A 20,762-nucleotide genomic window follows, 5' to 3' on the forward strand; every position below is an offset into this window, starting at 1 on the left:
ATATTCAGAATCCTATAAGTCACTTATCTTCCTCAGTAATACAGATCTTATAAAATGCAGTGATGATATCTAACTTTGTAAATTATTGAGCTTATTCAATGTGAGCTAGAATTTTATTGATAAGAGATAAAGAATAACAGTCTTTCTTTATTAATCTGTTCAGTTCTCAATAGTTCACACAGAATCAGAGTTCTTCACCTAGTTTCTTTATAAAGAGAATAGAAGCTGTGACAGAGAAGTTGCTAATATATATAAATTCTTTATTCAACAGATCATTGTGTATCTTTCAAAGAAGAAGAAGTTCATCTCAGAACATGTTATAAAGAGAGCTTTATAATAATTCAGAGTTCTTATTATTCTTCTTTTCTAACTTAATACTGTGATTCACTTCTGAGTCTTGTAAGAGAAGTAGATTTATAACATTATTATCTTATTGAAAGATATCTAGATATTCATGATATTATTGAGAGAGTTTTGTATGAGAATCTGTTATTGTAGTACAGAATAACTTCTCTAGAGCTTTCTTAATATTAGTCAGATTGATGAAATAGATTATTACATAATTCTGCTATCAGTGACTTTGTCAGTGATCTTGTCAATAACTTCTTTTTCAGAGTATTTTATAAGTATTGACAGAGATCTGTATAGGGTTTATAGTCTTATGAATATCATCTTCATAGATTCTATCATTGTTAGAGAATATTAAGCTTCTGTTTTAAGCATTCAATAAGATGCCTTATTCAGATAGTCAGACAAGTTCTAGTATAAGATTATAGTCAAGATTATTAACTTTATATATATAAGCATCTTCACATTGATGTTCTTTAACATCTATGTTTAGTTTCATCATGTGACAGATGTGAATGTCTTTTGAATCATCAAATTCTGTGAGAAGTCAGGGTTTTGATAAGAGACTATACTGAAGATTATAATATCTTATAACTGAAGATTTAATCATTATATAATAGTATAGACCACTGTCTATTATGACTTTTATATTATATATATCATCTATTACAGTAGATACAAGAATTACATTGATTGTTATTTTCTCTTTAAATTATTATCATCTGACCTCTTTAAGCTTCTGCTTTTGAATTTGAATAGAAGATAATCTTTTCCCTGTTTCATCAGAGTGTTCTCATAGTTATCTTTCAAATCTTTCTCTAATATAATGTGATTGACATAGACAGGTGCTGATTCATTCTTTGAGTGAGAAGACATATAGACTGATCAGCAGTTAAAAGTGATATGTTTTGATCAGTTACAGTTAATATACATCTTATGTTAATATCAATCAGTGACTTCTTCAGAAGCAATCTCAGAGACTCGGAAATTTGTTCAGATAACAGAGACTCTTGTTTATATATAGACATTTGAGTTCACTCAATTCATAGCATCTGCATTGTTATTCTTCAGTACAGATGTATAAGTGACTGAGATGTAATATCTTCTATCACTGTTCTGTATACTCTTGAGCTTGATCAGACAGTCATTTATTGTCTGAAGTTATATACAGAAGTCTTTATAAGTTGAGTCTTTATCTATACTTACAAGAGTCTGTAAGAGTTCAAAAGTTAATATCTTCTTAAGCATACTAATCTTCATTCAATTCTCTCAAGATTGATCACCTGCTTCCAGAATCTTAATATCAAAGTCAGAAATGAATGTTGTGAGAGAAGTGTTTCTCTGTCAGACACTCTGTAATTAATTTAACACTTTCTATTGCATAGCAGTGTCTTGAAACAGAATATCAAGATGTTTAATGATGTTATCAGACATTTGCAATGCTGATTTACATGCTTTCATTCATGAATGAAACTTCTGTCTCACATAATTCTTCAATCATTCATTGATATATCAATCTTAATTAATCAATGAACTGATGGCATCTTCATCTACACTTAGTTTCACAAGCATTTTCAATCTTTATGATGAATAGAGAGTGAGATCAGAAGTATTAAAATATACAGAAGAACCTAGATATTTCTTCAACACTTGCATGTTCATATCTGATTCAGTCAGTGTTGAAATTACTTGTGTAGAAATTTCTAGTTAAGATAATCATTGAATTTTGTAATGTGGCGGAGCCGAAGCAGTGACTAGACAGCAGCATCATGTAGAGGTAGTTGTTTAAGAAGCTATATAAGGTGAGCTTAACTATCTTGCTTAAATAATGAGCTCATGAGCTACAGGGTTATTGTGAGAATATCACAGATATGATACTTAGTATACTAAGAAGATTGTATGAGAAATACAGTAACTCTTATATATATTTCAGTAGAAGATAAAAATCAAATCACTGACTTCTTTGATAAGGAGCCAGCATCTAGCTATTCTATATAGATAATGAGTGAATCCTCTTCTCTCATTTCATAAGTGAGAATAGCCAGAGTAATACCTCAGTGACATCTCACTGCTATGAAAGAGTAATCTGCTGATCTTATATAGAAGTGAGATTTTTATATTCATTAATCAGATCTTTCTATAATATATCTGAATAATGTTATAGAGTGATTGAAAACTGGTTTAAATAATCTACAGAATGAATGAAATCATCTGTATAAAAGTGATAAGTTATGTAAAATTACAATGAGATCTTGACATGATCAGAGGCATGACAATACTCTTCTCTTTAAGAGCATAGTCTCAATACTCTTAAGATTACTGAATTAGAAATTATCTTTATTGTATAGTAATGATTATTAACTGATTGACAGTGCATGTACTGCATATGATATAAAGAAATAGATGAGTTTCTCTGCTAACTGTGTAGATCTTTCTTTCTCATCTCTATTCAAATTAAATGTGTAATAAGTGAGTTTCTTATATATTGATTTGAAATGTGAAAAATATAGTTAATAAGTGACTTGTAGATCTCTCAATATATTTCATTCTGTATATGAAATTCTCTGTAAAAGTGATTTGTTTTAGAGACAAAGCTAACAGTAGTGATAGGAATTTTTTGAAAAGATCTCTCTTTTTCATGACACATTTTTCTCTCTCTTTCTTAACTTGTAATAGTGAGTGTATGAGAGTATCATTCTTGAAAGACAATAAGAAACTTATTTTGATACTTTCTAGTGATTAAACATCTTCATGGTGTGGCTGCAGTCTTCATGACTGTCAAGAAAGCCAGGTTGAAGATGAAGATAACAGTGTCAATAAGCTGCAGAAGCACTGCTCTTATTATCACATCTTCTTCTTCTTCTATCTCTCTTACAGCTGTGATGATAGTAGCTATGTCTTGCAGTGAGATGTCATCTCTTCTGCTGATCAGTTTGTCTGTGATCAGTTCTTTCTCTGCCTCTCTCACTGCTGTTATAATGTCATTCTCTCTCTCAGTCAATACAGTGATATATGACCCTGTGTGATCATTTGAAAAGAATCTTGAAAAGAGCTTGATTTCAGAAACAGTGACTCTGAGAAGCTTAATCTGTAGTTTCTCTCTCATAGCTAGACTGACCGTGTGACCGTGTCTGGGACCAGGACCAGATTTTTTGATAGTTTTATTACCAATTCGACTAATCCCATTACACGGTTTTAACATTAGATAGTAGTTTCATACTGTTTCAGTGAGACTTACTGTCTACTCTTGTCACATTTTCCAATGAGATCATGATTTCCACTTCTCAAATTTAAATTATTTTTTATTGCTTTAAATGACTTTAAATCTCATTTGAGCATTTATCAAAAAAGTGTTACTTTTTTAAAAAAATTAAAAAATAGTTCTAAAAAAAACCTTTAAAATGTCTAAAAAAATAGTAACTTTTATCCTAAGGAATGAGGCCTAAATGAGATCAAAATGAAATTCACTTTCTCATTTTTTTTCAAAGTCATTGGTTTTCATTTTTAAGATCTCATATATAGTCACTTTGCATGTTTTTTTAATGACCTAGTTCCAGCGGGATTCACATCAAGAAATGTATGAGATCAGACCAAATGAGATCAAATAGAAATTCATGGTTTCAGTGATCAGTCTACTCATAGCATATCGAGCTCTGCTCAGAATACTGCTGAGTTGAGTCTGCAGAGTTCTGCAGTTTCTTTATCTTCTCTCTGTGAGAAGGCTCTGATATAATCTCTGACTGATATCATCACTTATCTATGCTACACTAAGCAGCTAAAGAAAGAGAGAATTTTATACATCTGCTTCTTCTCTCACTTCTGTTATTTCTGTTATATCTGTAACTAGACTGACCGTGTGACCGTGTCTGAGACCAGAATCAATCTTTACAGTTATTATATTGTCTAAAAGCATTACTTCTGATCATGATTTGTGTTCATCACATTGATTTCAAATCACATTATTTCAAATATTAAAGGTCTCAGATTCACTTTTCAAATAAAAATCTAGTTTCAGATAAAGAATATGTTTGAATTCTTAGTTACATTTTCATTCTGATTTCATTATTGAAAATAATATCAAATGAGATCATAAAATCATTTCTCACTTACATAATATTATAACATAGTGCTCATTTATTGAAAATTCAACAGAGAGTGTTACTAAATATTATTACTTTTCTAAACACAGATTATAATTGATATCATTTTAATTAAAAAAAAATATAAAATATAAAAAAAAAATAAAAAAACAAAAAATAAAACAATAATGAGAAAAAATCACAATAAAAAAAAAAAGAGAAAGAAAAAAAGAAGAGAAAGAAAAAAAGAAAAAGAAAGAGAAAGAAAAAAAAAATAAAAGAAAAAGAAAAAAATAAAAAATAAAAACAAAAAAAATCAAGATTACAGAACTGCAGTATTTTCAAAATACATACTTCTCAGAGTCTTTGTAATATTCATTATCAACTGTGTATTTCTCACAGTGAGAATAACACAGCTGTAATGAGTCATTGTCTTAATATTATTTAATAAATAATCAGTATATATCTGTATAAATGTAAATAATTAGAAAATATACACTTAAAAAGTGTGATCAGAGTGAACTCTGCTGCTACTTGAATAATATTAAGAACAGAATACTGAAATTGATGATTTCTCTCATTGATTTCATAGATAAGATATGTAAAGATAATCTTGAGAAATATAAGATTCTCTGACTTCTGATAAAAACAAATCTTATGAAGAGACTCTATTTTCATTATATCAGAGACTGAGTGTTATTAAAAAGTATTACTTCAATGCATATACACTTACTGCAGTAATTCATTCTCTACACATATAACTGAGAGTTACAGCTTTTTCACACTGTATGACTCTCTCTGAGATACTGCTGCTGATTTACAATTCACACAGTCTTTCAGTTCAGTACACACTGTGCATATACAGCTCTGCATGCTGAGGCTGTGTTGATCATTATAATCTGACATAGTACTCACTTTTCACAGACCATGTTTTGTTTAATTGAGAGAGAGAGAAAAGAACATGACTGCTGTTTTATTTGAGAGAGAATAAGTAATTGAATCTGTAGAAGATAATTTAGTTTCTTCTGCATTTGAAATTTAATTAGTCTATACTCTTCAATTTAAGAATTTCTAAGAGTGTTTTAATAGTTTTCATATCAGCTTGAAATTAGTAGTTGATTGAAGAAGAGAAAAGAGAGAAGAAAGAAATAAGAATAACTTATCTTTATAATATGAAAATAGAGAATTGCTGTAATCATTTATTCTAGTAATACAGATCTGTTTTCTGCATGTATCTCTGATATAGATTATATGATAACTGTATACAAAGAATATCAACAGTGTATATATTAAATGAAGATAATATTACTATATAACACTGTAGCTGTTTCTATACATCTCTGAAAGCTGTTAATATTTTCTTTAAGTCTCTTTATATTTGATAAGGTAGTAATATATTTCAATACACTCTCTCTTTTATCATTATCATCATTATCATCATTATTATCATTATTACTATTATCATCATCATTATCATTATCATCATTATTATTATTATTATTATTATATTATTTCTAACTGTCTCTTCTATCTTCATCTTTCTTTAACACTTACTGAAATCAATTATGTCATTTCTCTTCAAATATTCTGTGATTCTGTGAATCATCAAGGTGTGTGAGCACTGTCACAGATTGAAGAGAGAGAAGAAGAAGATGTTTAAGCAAGAGAAGACAGATTGTAAGACATGTTATAATATCTTGAAGAGACTCTGTAAGAGAGTAGAATAATAACAATTTTAAGTAACACTTCTGATAGATTTAGACTGAACTAAGTATAGAAATAATGTGAATAACACTGTCTGTGAGAGATTGAAGAAGAAGATAGTGAAGAGTCTTATACAGCAGCAGTGAGACTAGAAGAAGTTCTGAGAATAATTTAAGATTAAGATGAAGAGAGAGAGAGAGAAGAAGAGAGTTACTGTAAATAAGCAGCAGTAGAAGAAGATTGAGAGAGTATTAAAGTAAGAGATAAAGAAGCTAAACTGATAAGTTTTTTATTTATTAAAAGATAATGATTTTTAATAATACTTCTGTTCTCTAATTGTATTAGCAGGAGCTGGCAGAGAAGAAGAGAATTAAGGTCTTATTCAGGTCTTGAATGTGCTTCATAATTCAGAACATTGAGAAGATAGCTCTACTCTCTGAGTATATCAATCTGCTTACTACTGAGATGAAACTCAAGACAGTAGATTAGAAAATGCAGGATTTTGAGATGCAGATTGACCTGACTGAAAGAAAGCAGTGAGATCTCTTCTCTGAGAAGACAGTAAAGAGAGATTTTAAGATAATTATTATCTCAGATAAGAAGAAGAAGAAGAAGAAGAAAAATGAGAAGTAAATTATAAAGAATGATAAGAAGAATGAGAAAGAGAAGAAATATAATAAGTAAAAAAAGTTTTTCTTCTTTTATATTAGTTAGTTATAAGTTCATAATTATTCATAATTGAAATTAATTTTAAGTGTTTAAAAATTATTATACAAGTTGTAATCAAGTCAGAAATAATATATATATATATATATATTTAACTATCATGATTCACAAATCACTATAATGTATAAGTATTAACATTTTTTCAACATTGATATTCATAATATTAATATATTTTTAATAATATTATTTAATAATGTAATTTGATAATACTCTGTTTCATAATATTAATATATTTCAAGAAATATGACAGAGATTAATCAAGATTATTTATTTACTTTTATATATTAATGATATCTAATCTGAGTTAGTACTAAAATTATAACTAAGTTAAGAAATAAGATTATTTTCTCTTATATTAATTCTTCTTACACATATCAGTGATCAGTTATTGAAAATAAATTATTATCTTTCTTAATTATTATTATATCTTCTGAATTCACTTCTTTCACTTCTTTTACTTCTATTGAAGATTCATAAACTCTTTAAGAAATCACTGTGAATTATAAAGTCTATGTTATTTATAATTCAATACAGAATACTCTCTTTCAATTATAATGAATAATCACTTCATTCTTCACATCTGATTTCAGGTTATGAAATTTATGAAAAACTTAACACAAACACTGAGATGAACTATGAAATAATTATTAACAGATTGTATTATAGATTATTAAAGAGTCATCTCTCTGCTACAATCACTGCAACTTTATTCAGAAACATTGATTATAAACTGATCATAACTCTGAAGAAATTTTCTGACATCTGAAGTTATCAGAATGCAGACAATAAAAGAAAAATAATCAGAAAATTACTACTAAGCTGATAAGTTACTCTATCAGATAATGATTTTTAATAATACTCACTTTCTAATTAGAAGAAAATCATGTGAAAATAATTATATATCAGTACTTTGATTTCACAACTCTTATCTGATAACTTTCATGAATAATTACTTTGTATATATATATCTCTGAATCTTTCTCTTCAATCAATTGAAAACTCTGAATTCTGAACACTTCTTCAAATACTTAATTCAAATCTTCATATTTCTCATTGATTCTGTCTTCAGTTCAATCTTAAGACACACTACAAAGTTAATATATAATATCTAGAATCAGAGTTGAAGAATCATTGAAGAGTGTCTCTCACAGTGAATGTATGAACTAGTATAAACAATCTTGCATTTATAAGAGTTATATATTATTACATTGATGAGAACTGAACTTATCAAGAGACATTAATTGAATTTGAATCATTGATCAGTAGTTATACTGAGAATTATATAGCAGAGATATTAATGACTGTGATTAAAAATAACTATTGAGATATTAGTCTCAGTCTTCTTATAATTATAACTGATAATACTGTGAATAACTACACTATGATAAAGAGCTTGAAGCAAAAATTGACTTTGTATTTCTGAAATAATAAACAAGGTCATATTCTCTGCATTGCTCATGTAGTTCAACTTGTGATATAAACACTGATAAAGAATCTTAATATTGAGATAAAGAATAATGAGATGACTGATTCTTGAGATGAGAATGAGATGAAAGTGATTACTTAATTAACTTTTATATTCATTTTGTACAAGATAATGTTTTTTGACAATACTTTTTAATATTGTTTTTTAATAATGCTTTTTAATAATACTACTGTTAATTTTGAATAGATTGATTAATAATTTAAATATCACAGATTTGAAACATTGTTAATATGATTTATATCTCCTCTAAACAATAATAATGATTTCATGATATTTAATAAACAAATAAATCAGTCACATCACTGAATATGATACAGAATATTAGAATATGATAAAGTTCAATATATAAGATAACTGTTTAAACTCTTTGATTGTGTCAGATAATTGATTATTAAGTGTAATACTCTGATTGAGAAAAGATTCAGATATTGAAACTTTCTGATATGAAGTGAACTCAGTTGAAATATGTGATTGATTTACTGTTTCAGTTTTATAAGATAACAAAGACAGTCTCAATCACTTGTACATCAATGCTGCAGTCAGTCTGATAAGTGTATAACAGTTTATTTACTCATCTTGAGAAGCAGTTGAATCACTCAAAAAGAAATTCAGTCTGAGATAATGCTATAGCACAGGTTATTATTACTGTAAGAAATAAACTAGTATATTACTACAGCAAAACTGAACAATCTTTTGCAGAGTACTATACTGTAGCAGCTCTACTAGATCTCTCTCATCAAGTTAACATCTACACTTCTCAAGATTGAACAGAGAAGAAATGAGACTGATATATTAAATTAGTCTAAGACTACTACAAGATCAACTATCAGAGATTTGAATGAGCAGATGTTTGAGATGTAGAGATAGTGAAATACAATTCCCTAGTAAGTAATGATTTTTGATAATACTTTATATCATATAGAGCTATAATACTAACTTTGAAACAGAACTTGTATACATTGATTGCAACTGAAAATCAGACAAAACTACATACTTATAAAACTGAATTTGACTGCTATCTTCAAGATGATCTGATGAATTCACACACTAAATTAATTCTAGAGTTATGAAAAATTGTTGAGAGTATATATTCAATTTCATTGACAGAGACGAGAATGAAGTGAAAGTTCAATGCAAGTTGAGATATTTATCACTATCATCAGAAACAATTACAAGGAGAAACAATTCAGAAACTCATGATTGTAAAACATGAAATTATCAGACAGTTTAATACCTCTGATCACAGTATATCAGAGAAGTGTAGTTTTTATGAGAAAGTGAAGAATAAACTTGCACAAGAATGTATTTAGTTGTTTCATGAGCATTATCAATAATTGTTACCAAATTCTGGTTATATAAGCAATCACTGAATAAACTGAATGAGACTGATTTTAATCTTCAGTCTCAGTCTCATTCTGATTTTGAAAGAATAATCATCTTTCACAGTTTATTCTGAGAAATTACTCTCATTTCACTGTTCTTGAATTAAATCTAGTCATTTTTCACACCATTTCTCTCAGAAATGGTCTATTTTCAGATTTTTTTGAGGCTTGGTTCTGGTGAAACTCACGCCAAGAAATGTATGAGACCAGATCAAATGAGACTAAATGTGAAATTCATGGTCCCGCCGGCTAGTCTATCTGTAACAACAACTTCTGTCTCTCTGTAAGTATTATTTCACAGAAAGACATCATGTCAGTTCTGATAAGAAGCTCAGGTATTTAAGCAGTACAGAGTGAGAGTCTCAGCGCTTCAAGTATTGACAGATTTCATCAAGACTGAGAAGATCTCTCTTGCTCATCTGTAAAAGAAGATGAAAGCATGAATCTCTGAGATGAAAAAACATCTCAGAATGACTGATTTTAAGAAGAGATCAGCTGATACTGCTATTAAAAATACTGCAGAGATAAATTACTGATTAAAGAGAATCTTACTTCAATTGAAGCAGATGACTGAGATACTTTGTAAATTAATAAGTTAATACTTTATATATCTCTTATACTCTTCTACAGCATGCTCTTCTGCAGTGCTGCAGTACTAACTTCATAGCAGACAAAGACATCAGTACTGAAGACTTCAATAATGAAGAATAAGTTTAATGAGAGTGTGATTATTAATGAATAGACTCTGAAATTTCTTCTTTTTACTTTTTCTACAGACTGCAGCTCTATTAGAATAGCAGCAGCTCACAGATTAATAATATTAATCTATTTTAGTTTTAAATATCTCTTTCTTTTCTTATTAACTGCTTCAGGAATTTTACACTTTATATAGTCTTATTAAACTTCTAAAAATCCTTTGAGAGAAAATAGAAGAAGAGTGCTACAGAGTTCATAAAATATCAGCTTATTACTGCAAGATCATCTCTAAAAAATCCTTTGAGAAAAATGAGAAGTCTTAAGCAGTATTTCTTACTCAACATCTCTGATGTATAACAGAGCAATCTCTACTAGCTGTCTTATAGCTTATAATCTCTTTCTCAGTATTTTTCAAATACTTAAGTGATTCTCATAAATTCTCTGATAATAAATAATCTTCTTATTTAACAAGATATTGAAGCTTACTGTAATATATTCACTTATTCAATATTTTCTTCATAAGATATTCAGTATCACTCTTAATCTTAATATTATTCAGTCAAGACAGCTCTGCTTCAGAGCATTACTTATAGAGCTTTAAATAGAAAATATAAAAAACAGAATAAATTGATTTTAATTCTGAGAGTAATTTTAACTTATATATTTATTTACTCATCACTCTTATTACTGAGAAAGATTCTAGTCATCACTCACTGAGCTTCTTACACAGTCTTATTATCTTAATATTCTTTGCTGAAAGTAGCACTTGATTCTCTATTAAGAACTTCATTGAAAGATGTTTTTAATTATAGTATTTTATCTACTGTTTCTGAGCACAGTGAATGCTTTTCACCATCTTCTCATGAATTTTATTCAAAAGTTTCAATCTCACTTTTACTTCTGATACTGAGAAGTACTATATTCTCTGTATCTATTCAATATTCTAATTATCTATTTCTCTCTTTGAAATATTGTCTGCAATGTCACTGAGTAATGAAGAATTATATTTACAATAAGTATAGAATGAAGATACTTTTAAAGTTACATTCTTTGTATTATTATATACAAATTCAGCAGTCAGAAGATGTTTGAGCTAATTATTCTGATAATATAAATAGAATACTTAAAGATACTGTTCTAATATTTGATTCTGATATTCAGTCTGATCATCTGTCTGCAGATGAAATGCAGTACTGAGAAGATGTCTTATTATAAAATGATAGTAAAAAGCTGATCAGTATTTACTGATGAAGAGGAATTCTCAATCTATTATCAATGATTTCAGAGCACTGTGATCATAAATAATAATATTCAAAAACAGGTCAGTCAATTCAGAAGCTTTAATCATTTTATGAGTGAAGATATATTTAATCATCTTCATGAAGCAGTCAATAATAATCAAAATCAAGTCATATTCTTTGACTCTTGTTAACTTCAGCAGATTAACTATGAAATTCATTGATAGATTCTATTATATGCTCTTTGAAACAGGCAGTGATATCAACTCACTATATTACTTATATCACAGAATCTTTATTCTTTGACAGATATTATAAGTCTCAATATACTCTTTGACATCTGCTTAAAACTTATCTTAAATATATTTATGTTTTAGAAGCTTCTCAGTCTTCTTTAACTTGAAGTGCTCAGTATGAAGATTATTATGATGAATTCTTAATAACTTCTGACACATCATTCTGCTATAAGAGATAAAGACTGAATCATTTAGCAGTAGAAGTTTACAATCTTCTAGTTATCAGTGACTTGATTTCTTAGCAGCACTGTCTCACTCAGAGTCTGTCTCTTTCAAGTTTAAATCAGATTCTTTCTTCTTCAACTTCTGAATTCAAGCTACAGTAGAGATATCTCTCTGCTGTAACTTATTAATAACTTCTAAAAGTAGTCAGATTGAAAGATTGTAGACTGTTTCATTCTTTATCAATTCAATAATAGCAAGATATAATATAAGAAGCTTATGATCTTCAGTATCAATTCTCTGCAGAGACTCAGGTTTTCTTTCATCTTCTATACTGAGTCACACAGCTGTCTTATTAGCACTGTTCTCAAGTTTCAGAGAATCTTAATTCTCTGCAGTTAGCTTCTTCTGCAGTGATAGCAGAGATTCTTTTGTAGAATTCTCCTTCTCATCAATGATATTATAATCAGACTGTTTAGACAGTATATCAGTGAGATTAAGCTGATCTGAATAATATTAAATATAGAAATTATACTCTGAAAGCAGCTCTGCTCATCTGGCTTGACATTCTATCAAGCTCTTTATTATTAAGAAGTAACGCAGATTTGTATAATCAGTGAGAACTTACACTAAATACTTACTACTCTGAAGATAATATCATCAGATCTTAAAGAATTTGACAATTACTAACATCTCTTGATTATGAGTATTATATCATCTCTGTATGAGTGATAGTTTCTTGAAGAAGAAGATCACTGATGTAAGAGGCCTACGCTGAATAGATCAGTATGATATTGATAGGTCTTATATAACAAAGAGAAAAATGTTAGAGAAGAAAAAGAAAGAGAAAGTGTGAGAATCAGTAATTGAAGTGAATATTTATACATGTATGTGGTGGCGTACACAGTGAGGCTTCGGGGCGGAAGAATCTATACATGTTTATGACGGCTGAGGATCAGCAATTGAGAATGACCAAGAATCAGAGTGTATATATTCAAGAATGAAGTGAAGAATCTATACATGTTTGTAGCGACTGAGGATTGAAGTGTACATATTCAAGAATGAAGTGATTGAAATCTGTGAAGTGTAATGAAATAGTCTATATGATTGATCAGGTGCAGCTCATCACATTAGCTTTCTCCTTTTAGAAGCAGTTTTCATCAGTCAAGAGCTGCTGTTTCAGATATCACAGAACTCAGAGTTCAGATCAGTTGATTATAGCTGACTCATTTTACAAGACATTGTTAGCTATAGCTGTGAAGTCTCTCATTGAGAATATTCTCAATCTCTCACTCAAGCTCATTATCTTCTTCTATTATGCCTGGCAGCTGTCAGTTGAAAGTCAGTTGAGAAGAGAACAGATCAGTGATAGTGCAGTGAAGCAAGCTTGTGTAAAAGATATTATGAATCTCTGATGATGTGTTAAGACAGTAGTTATGACTATCTAGAACTTCTATCACTTTATACTTGATATAACAGTAATTCAGTGTATAAGATGAATATGTGATTTATATGTTCTTAAGATTCAATCATATCAAGTCTTCTGTCTTATATTGTTCAGTAGAGTCTTGATGAACATTAATTTGATTCTCTTGATCTTGTTTCACAGTTGTCATGAAGGCCTCTGCTCAGTTACAGACATCTCAGAGCTTTGTTACTATATTATCAGTGATCTGAATTGAACTGCAGAAGTTCAGTGTGAACTGTGTGATCTCTAGAAGATTCAACATCTTTATATAGTAACTGTGTGTAAGAAAGAACAGGCTTATATCTGTTGAAATAATATCTCATTCATTGATAGTGATCTCTGCATGTAGAAGCAGGTCATGTCAATCATCTTATAAGTGATTGCAGAACTTATAGAGATAATTCTTTATAATCTGAATTATTCATTCTGATACATTATCAGTCTCAGAGTGATAGACAGTTGACAGACAGTGTATAATCTTGAGAACTTGACAGATTCTTGTTCAGAAAGTGCTCATGAATTGATAGTCTTAATCTGATACTATGAATTTCAGTAATTCATATATCTGATAGAACAGACTCTGTAAAAAAGCTTCAGTGACTTGTTCAGTATTTATCTTATTACAAGATTTTAATATTACATTCTTACTTAATCAGTTTATAATGATCAAAATATTTCTACAATTCTTACTCTCAGAGAGATTAATAGTGAAGTTAATTATTACATCTTATCAGATTCTATCAGAGATATTAAGTGATTTCAGTAGACCTTTTCTACAGTTCTTTCATAAGATAATGAAAGAACAATAGTTATAGTTTTGAATGAAATGTCTGATGCTGTTTGATATCTCAGGTCAGTAGATCTCTTAAGAGATTATTTAATACAATTGTTCATAATCTGAGTGACTGATCATACATGAATCATGTATCTCTTGCATTATCTGAGTATATAAGAGTTTGAAGTGAGGGACTCAATGTTGTTCATGAAACTACAGAGTGTTATTATTATCAATTGAGTATTCTGAGATATTGATTCTTATATGTAGTTTTGAAAGGAATTAAAATGCTTCATAATATACTACTTCAGTGAGTGCTTGAAGAAGTTTATCAGTTTGAGCTGTTACATGTTATAATTCATTCAGTGTAGATTCAGAAGAAGTTGAGATATCAGTATCAGTGTCAGTATCAGTGTTAATGACAGTTCAGAGAGAGAGTGTTCTAATCAGAGAAGTATATATAGTGTCATGAACTATTTCATCTGAATTAACTAATATCTTCAGATTCAAGAGCTGATGCTCTCAGTTCATTCAGTGAGTATCTGTTACATTGAATGATATATCTTACTCTCATTAAGAGAGGGCATCTGTCATTGAGTTCTAACTGTCAGAACAGTAGTGTATTATAAAATGAAAGTGACTTAAAAACTCAGATCATCATATCTATCATTCAGTGAGTTTATAGATAGTTGTGAAGTGCTTGAGATTCTTATGATCTGTGATTATCTCAAATTCAGAGATGCTTCAAAGTTCAGAGTCTTATTCTTCTAGACAGTGTATAATCATGAGAAGTTTCTTGTTATAGATCTCATAGTTGCATTCAGCAGGACTCAGTTTCTTAGATATAAAGACACATGATTATAGAACATCTTCATCATCATATTACAATATAGCTTCTTCTGTGATATAATCAGAGAAATCAGCTTCAATAACTATTTTATAATCAGAATTAAATGTTATAAGCAGAGAAGTATTAATAAACATCTTCTTTATCTGTATAAATATAGCTTCAGTGTTCACTGATCATTGAAATACTGAGTTCTTCTTAGTGAGTTCTGTAAGTGATCTGATGATATCTGAGAAGTTTTATATAAATCATTAATAGAAGTTAGTAAATCTGATGAAGCTTCATACATCTTTTACAGTGTGTGAGGCCTCTCATTCAAGAATAGCAGAGATCTTCTCAGAATTCATTCAGATTTCCTTATCAGCTTCTATGATACAGTCTAGATATTTTGTACTTTTAATCCCAAAATTACACTTGTCTATATCTATCAGCAGTTCTGCTTCTCATAGCTGTTGTAATATCTTTTACACATGTTCTTGATATTCTTTTCTGAATTCATTAGTGAAGATGAGAATGTTATCAAGATATACAGATATGAATTCATCAAGAAAATCTCAGAGTGCTCAGTTGATATACTTCTGAAATGTACTGAGAATGTTAGTCAGTTCAAAGAGTGTGACTACTCAATCAAAGAGATCATATTATGTTCAGAATGCTGTAAGTCACTCATCTTCTTCAGTGATGCAGATCTTATGAAACACAGTGATGATATCTAACTTTATAAATTATTGAGCTTGTTCAATGTGAGCTAGAGTTTCATTAATAAGAGATAAAGAATAACAGTTCTTCTTCATTAATCTGTTCAATTCTTGATAATTTATGCAGAACTGAAGTCCTTCACCTGATTTCTTTGTAAAGAGGATAGGAACTGCAGTGAAAGAGTTACTAATGTGTATGAATTCTTTATTTAACAGATCATTGAGTGTCTTTTGAAGAAGAAGAAGTTCATCTCAGAACATGTTATAAAGAGAGCTCTATGATGATTCAGAGTTCTTGTCATTCTTCTTTTTCAACTTGATACTGTGGTTCACTTCTAAACCTTGTAAGAGAGGTAGGTTTGTAGCATTATTATCTTATTAAAAAACATCTAGATATTCATGATATTATTGAGAGAGTTTTGTATAAGAATCTGTTATTGTAACACAGAATAACTTTTCTAGAGTCTTTTTAATATTGATCAGACTGGTGAAATAAATTAATATATGATTCTACTATCAGTAATTCTTTCAGTGACTTCTTTTTCTAAGCATTTCATAGGTGTTGACAGAGATCTGTGTCAGGTTCATAGTCTTGTGAATATCATCCTTGTGAACTCTATCATTGTTAGAGAATATTAAACTCCTGTTTCAAGCATTTAATAAGATACCTTGTTCAGATAGTCAGACAAGTTCTAATATAAGATTATAATTAAGATTATCAACTTCATATATGTAGATGTCTTCATACTGATATTCTCTAATATCTATATTTAGTTTCATCATGTAACAGATACAAATATCTTTTAAATTATTAAATTCTGCAAGAAGTTGAGATTTTAATAAGAGAATACACTGAAGGTTATGATATCTTATGACTGAAGATTTAAGCATTGTATAGTGATATAGACTGCTGTCTATCATGGCTTTCATATTATATATATTGTTGATCACAGTAGATACAAGAATTGTATTCATTGTCATTTTCTCTTTAAATTATTGTTATTTGATCTCTTCAAGCTCCTGTTGGTGAATTTAGACAGAAGCTAATCTTTTCCCTGTTTTATCACAGTATTCTCATAGTTATCTTTCAAATTCTTCTCTAATGTAACATGGTTGACACAGACAGATGCTGATTCATTCTTTGAGTGAGAAGATACATAGACTGATCAACAGTTAAAAGCAATATACTCTGATTGATTACAGTTAATGCACACTTCTTGTTGACATCAGTCAGTGACTTCTTTGAGAGTGATCTCAGAAACTCAGAAACCTGTTCAGACAGTGAAGACCCTTGCTTATACATAGATATTTGAGTCTACTCAATTCATAGCATCTGCATCATTATTATTCTTCAGCACAAGTGTATGAGTGACTGAGATGTAATATCTTCTATCACTGTTCTGTATACTCTTGAGCTTGATAAGACAGTTGTTCAATGTTCAGAGCTGTGTGCAGAAGTCTTCATAAGTTAAGTCTTTATTTATACTTATAAGAGTCTGTAAGAGTTTGAAAGTTAATGTCTTCTTGAGCATACTAATCTTCATTCAATTCTCTCAAGATTGATCATCTGCTTCTAAGATTTTGATGTTAAAGTCCGGAATGAATATTGTAAGAGAAGTGTTTCTCTGTCAGATACTCTGTAATCAATCTAATACTTTCTGTTGTATAACAGTGTCTTAGAACAGAATATCAAGATGTTTGATGATATTATCAGATGTTCATAACACTGGTTCACATGCTTTCATTCATGAATAAAACTTCTGTTTCATATAATTGTTCAATTATTCATTAATATATCAATCTTGATTAGTTAATAAACTGATCACATCTTCATCTACACTCAGTTTTACAAGCATTTTCATTCTCTATGATGAGTAGAGAGTGAGATCAGAAGTATTGAAATATGTGAAAATATCTAAGCATTCTTTCAGTACTTTTGTAGATGCTGAAGTTACATGAATTAATTGTTGAATTTCTTCATATTGAAGCTGTTAAGTGACATGCATGTCAGCTATCTATTATTATTGTAATTTCAACATTGCTTAGAGTCACTGTGATATCACTTCTATGCTTGTGTTCAAGAATTCTCTCATATTATTGTTAGACATGATTATATTGATTATTGAATGTGTAATTGTATGAATATCTCATATGTCTGAGATGTCAGAACTCTCAGATCTTTCACTGATATTCTCTTATAAGATGTTACTCTCTTTATAAGATCTTGTTACAGAGTCAGAGTGACTGATAAGCAAGCTTCTATCTGAGAACTTGATATCTGTTTAACTGTTTCTCTATTTCTTACATATTGTTATGTGTTTGAATATCTCAGTGAGTAATCATTTCTAATAAGAAGACAATGAATATTTTTCTAGTGTAAGAGGCCTACACTAAATAGATCAGTATAATATTGATAGGTCTTATATAACAAAGAGAAAAATGTTAGAGAAGAAAAAGAAAGAGAAAGTGTGAGAATCAGTGATTGAAGTGAATATTTATATGTGTATGTGATGATGTACATAGTGAGGCTTCAGAGCGGAAGAATCTATACACGTTCATAGCAGCTGAGAATTAGCAATTGAGAATGACTGAGAATTGAAGCATATGCATTCAAGAATGAAGCGGAGAATCTATACGCGTTCGTGGCAGCTGAGAATCAGAGTGTACGCGTTTGAGAATGAAGCAGTTGAAATCTGTGAAGTGTAACGGAATAGTCTATATGATTGATCAGGCGCAGCCCGTTACAACTGATCTTTATTCACAGCATTTTATAGACTCTGTGAAAAAGTCTTCTCTCACAGGCATTTCATTGCCTGTATTCTCAGAGATTATTATCTCTCAATTCTTTCAATATTGAAAGGTCTTCAGTGTCAACTGTGAAAAAATTTCACAGACTTCATTTCTGAATGCATCAGTCTCACACTGACTGAGTAAATTAGAATTAAAGTGATTCAGTATTGTGATATCTGTAAAAGCTTACTTTAATTCTGCAAATACTCTCACAATGTCTTGAGTGAGAGTAAACAGTCTTATTTTCCTATCTTTAACACTTCTCTTTAACAGATCTATAAGAGAAGCAGTAATTCATGAATATGCATAGATAAATCATCTATAGAAATTCACAAATTCTAGAAATATCTGCATCTTATGATACATTCACAGTATCAGCCAGTTCTTAATAACAGAGACTCAGCTTTTGTTCATTGAAATGTCATTAATCTCAATAATATAACCTAAGAAATCAATCTCCTGCATGTAGAACAAGCATTTTTCAGTGTTTATATAGAGTTAATACTGTCTCAAGCAACTCAACACTTCTCAAATATAAGTATCATATTCTTATTCTGTTTTTGAGAAGATTAGAATATCATCTAAGTATACTATGCAGAAGACATTGACAAGATCTCACAGTATCTTATTTGTATAGATCTGAAAGATGACTGAAGTGTTACAAAGATTAAAAGATAAAACAAGATACTTGAAATTGCTGTACTTGATATAAAAAGCTGTTTTTCAAACATCATCTTTATTAACTCTGATTCTATGATAGATATTCTGTATATTAATCTTTGAGAATATCTTTGCTTCAGATAATTGATTAATTATCTTATTAATTAATAATAATAAATAGTAATTCTTAACTGTTATCTTATTGAGATCTCTGTAGTCTATACATAGGCATAGTCTACTATTCTTCTTAAGTATAAATAGTATAAGTGCCTCTGTCAGACTCTTCAATGAGTATATTCAGTTCTTTAATTATGCTTTCTCAAGATATTTACACAGAACATTCAATTTCTTTACTGATAAGTTATAAAGAGACTCATACAGCATCATTGCATCATCTTCAAGACAGATATTATATTATATCTTGATATCAGAGAACTTCACTACTTCTCTTTTCAAAAAGACATTCTTATAATCTGTAAAGAGATATTATATTTATTTATCTTCAATGATGAATACTGCTGCTAATCTTACAGTGAGAGTGATAACTTCTTTATCTATTCTTAAGTCTTAGTCATCTGCTACTAGACTGATTATGTGACCGTGTCTGAGACCAGAATCAAACTTTACAGTTATCACATTGTCTAAAAGCATTACTTCTGATTGTGATTTGTGTTTATTACATTGATCTCAAATTACATTATTTGAAATATTAAAGATCTCAGATTCACTTTTCAAATAAAAATCTAGTTCTGAATAAAGAATATGTTTAAATTCTTAGTCACATTTTCATTCTGATCTCATTATTGAGAATGGCATTAAATGAGATTATGAAATCACTTCTCACTTACATAATATCATAACATAGTACTCATTTGTTGAAAATTCAATAGAAAGTGTTATTAAATATCATTACTTTTCTGAACACAGATTATAATTCAGATAATTTTAATTATGAAAAAAATATAAAATACAAAAAAAAAATAAAAAACAAAAAATAAAATAAAAATAAGAAAAAATCAGAATGAAAAAAAAAAAATAAAAAAAAAGAGAAAGAAAAAAAAAAAATAAAAGAAAAAGAAAAAAATAAAAAATAAAAATAAAAAAAATCAAGATTGCAGAGCTGCAGTACTCTTGAAATACTTACTTCTCAGAGTCTTTACAATATTTATTATTAATTACATATCTCTTACAGTGAGAGTAACACAGCTGTAATGAGTTATTATCTTAACACTATCTAATAAATAATCAGTATATATCTGTATAAATGTGAATATTTAGAAAATATACACTTAAAAAGTGTGATCAGAGTGAACTCTGCTGTCACTTGAATAATATTAAGAACAGATCACTGAAATTGATGACGCTGTCATCTGCCAACGAATACGATATATGAAGAGAATCCTGAGA

The 20,762-nt window shown here is 29.2% G+C and overlaps 1 protein-coding gene across 1 annotated transcript; it reads right to left on the minus strand.

Moving 5' to 3' along the window:
* Window positions 1-4,926: 4,926 nt before the first annotated feature.
* On the minus strand, window positions 4,927-5,095 carry BDBG_16588 (uncharacterized protein; the record flags this gene model as incomplete). The annotated part of the gene is made up of 1 exon (XM_031724514.1): window positions 4,927-5,095. A coding segment is annotated over one exon (167 nt), but the record flags the coding sequence as incomplete, so codon positions are not given.
* Between the last annotated feature and the right edge of the window lie 15,667 nt (window positions 5,096-20,762).

The sequence above is a fragment of the Blastomyces gilchristii genome, assembly GCF_000003855.2.
Source record: "Blastomyces gilchristii SLH14081 genomic scaffold supercont1.3, whole genome shotgun sequence".
Taxonomy (NCBI): Eukaryota; Fungi; Ascomycota; class Eurotiomycetes; order Onygenales; family Ajellomycetaceae; genus Blastomyces; species Blastomyces gilchristii.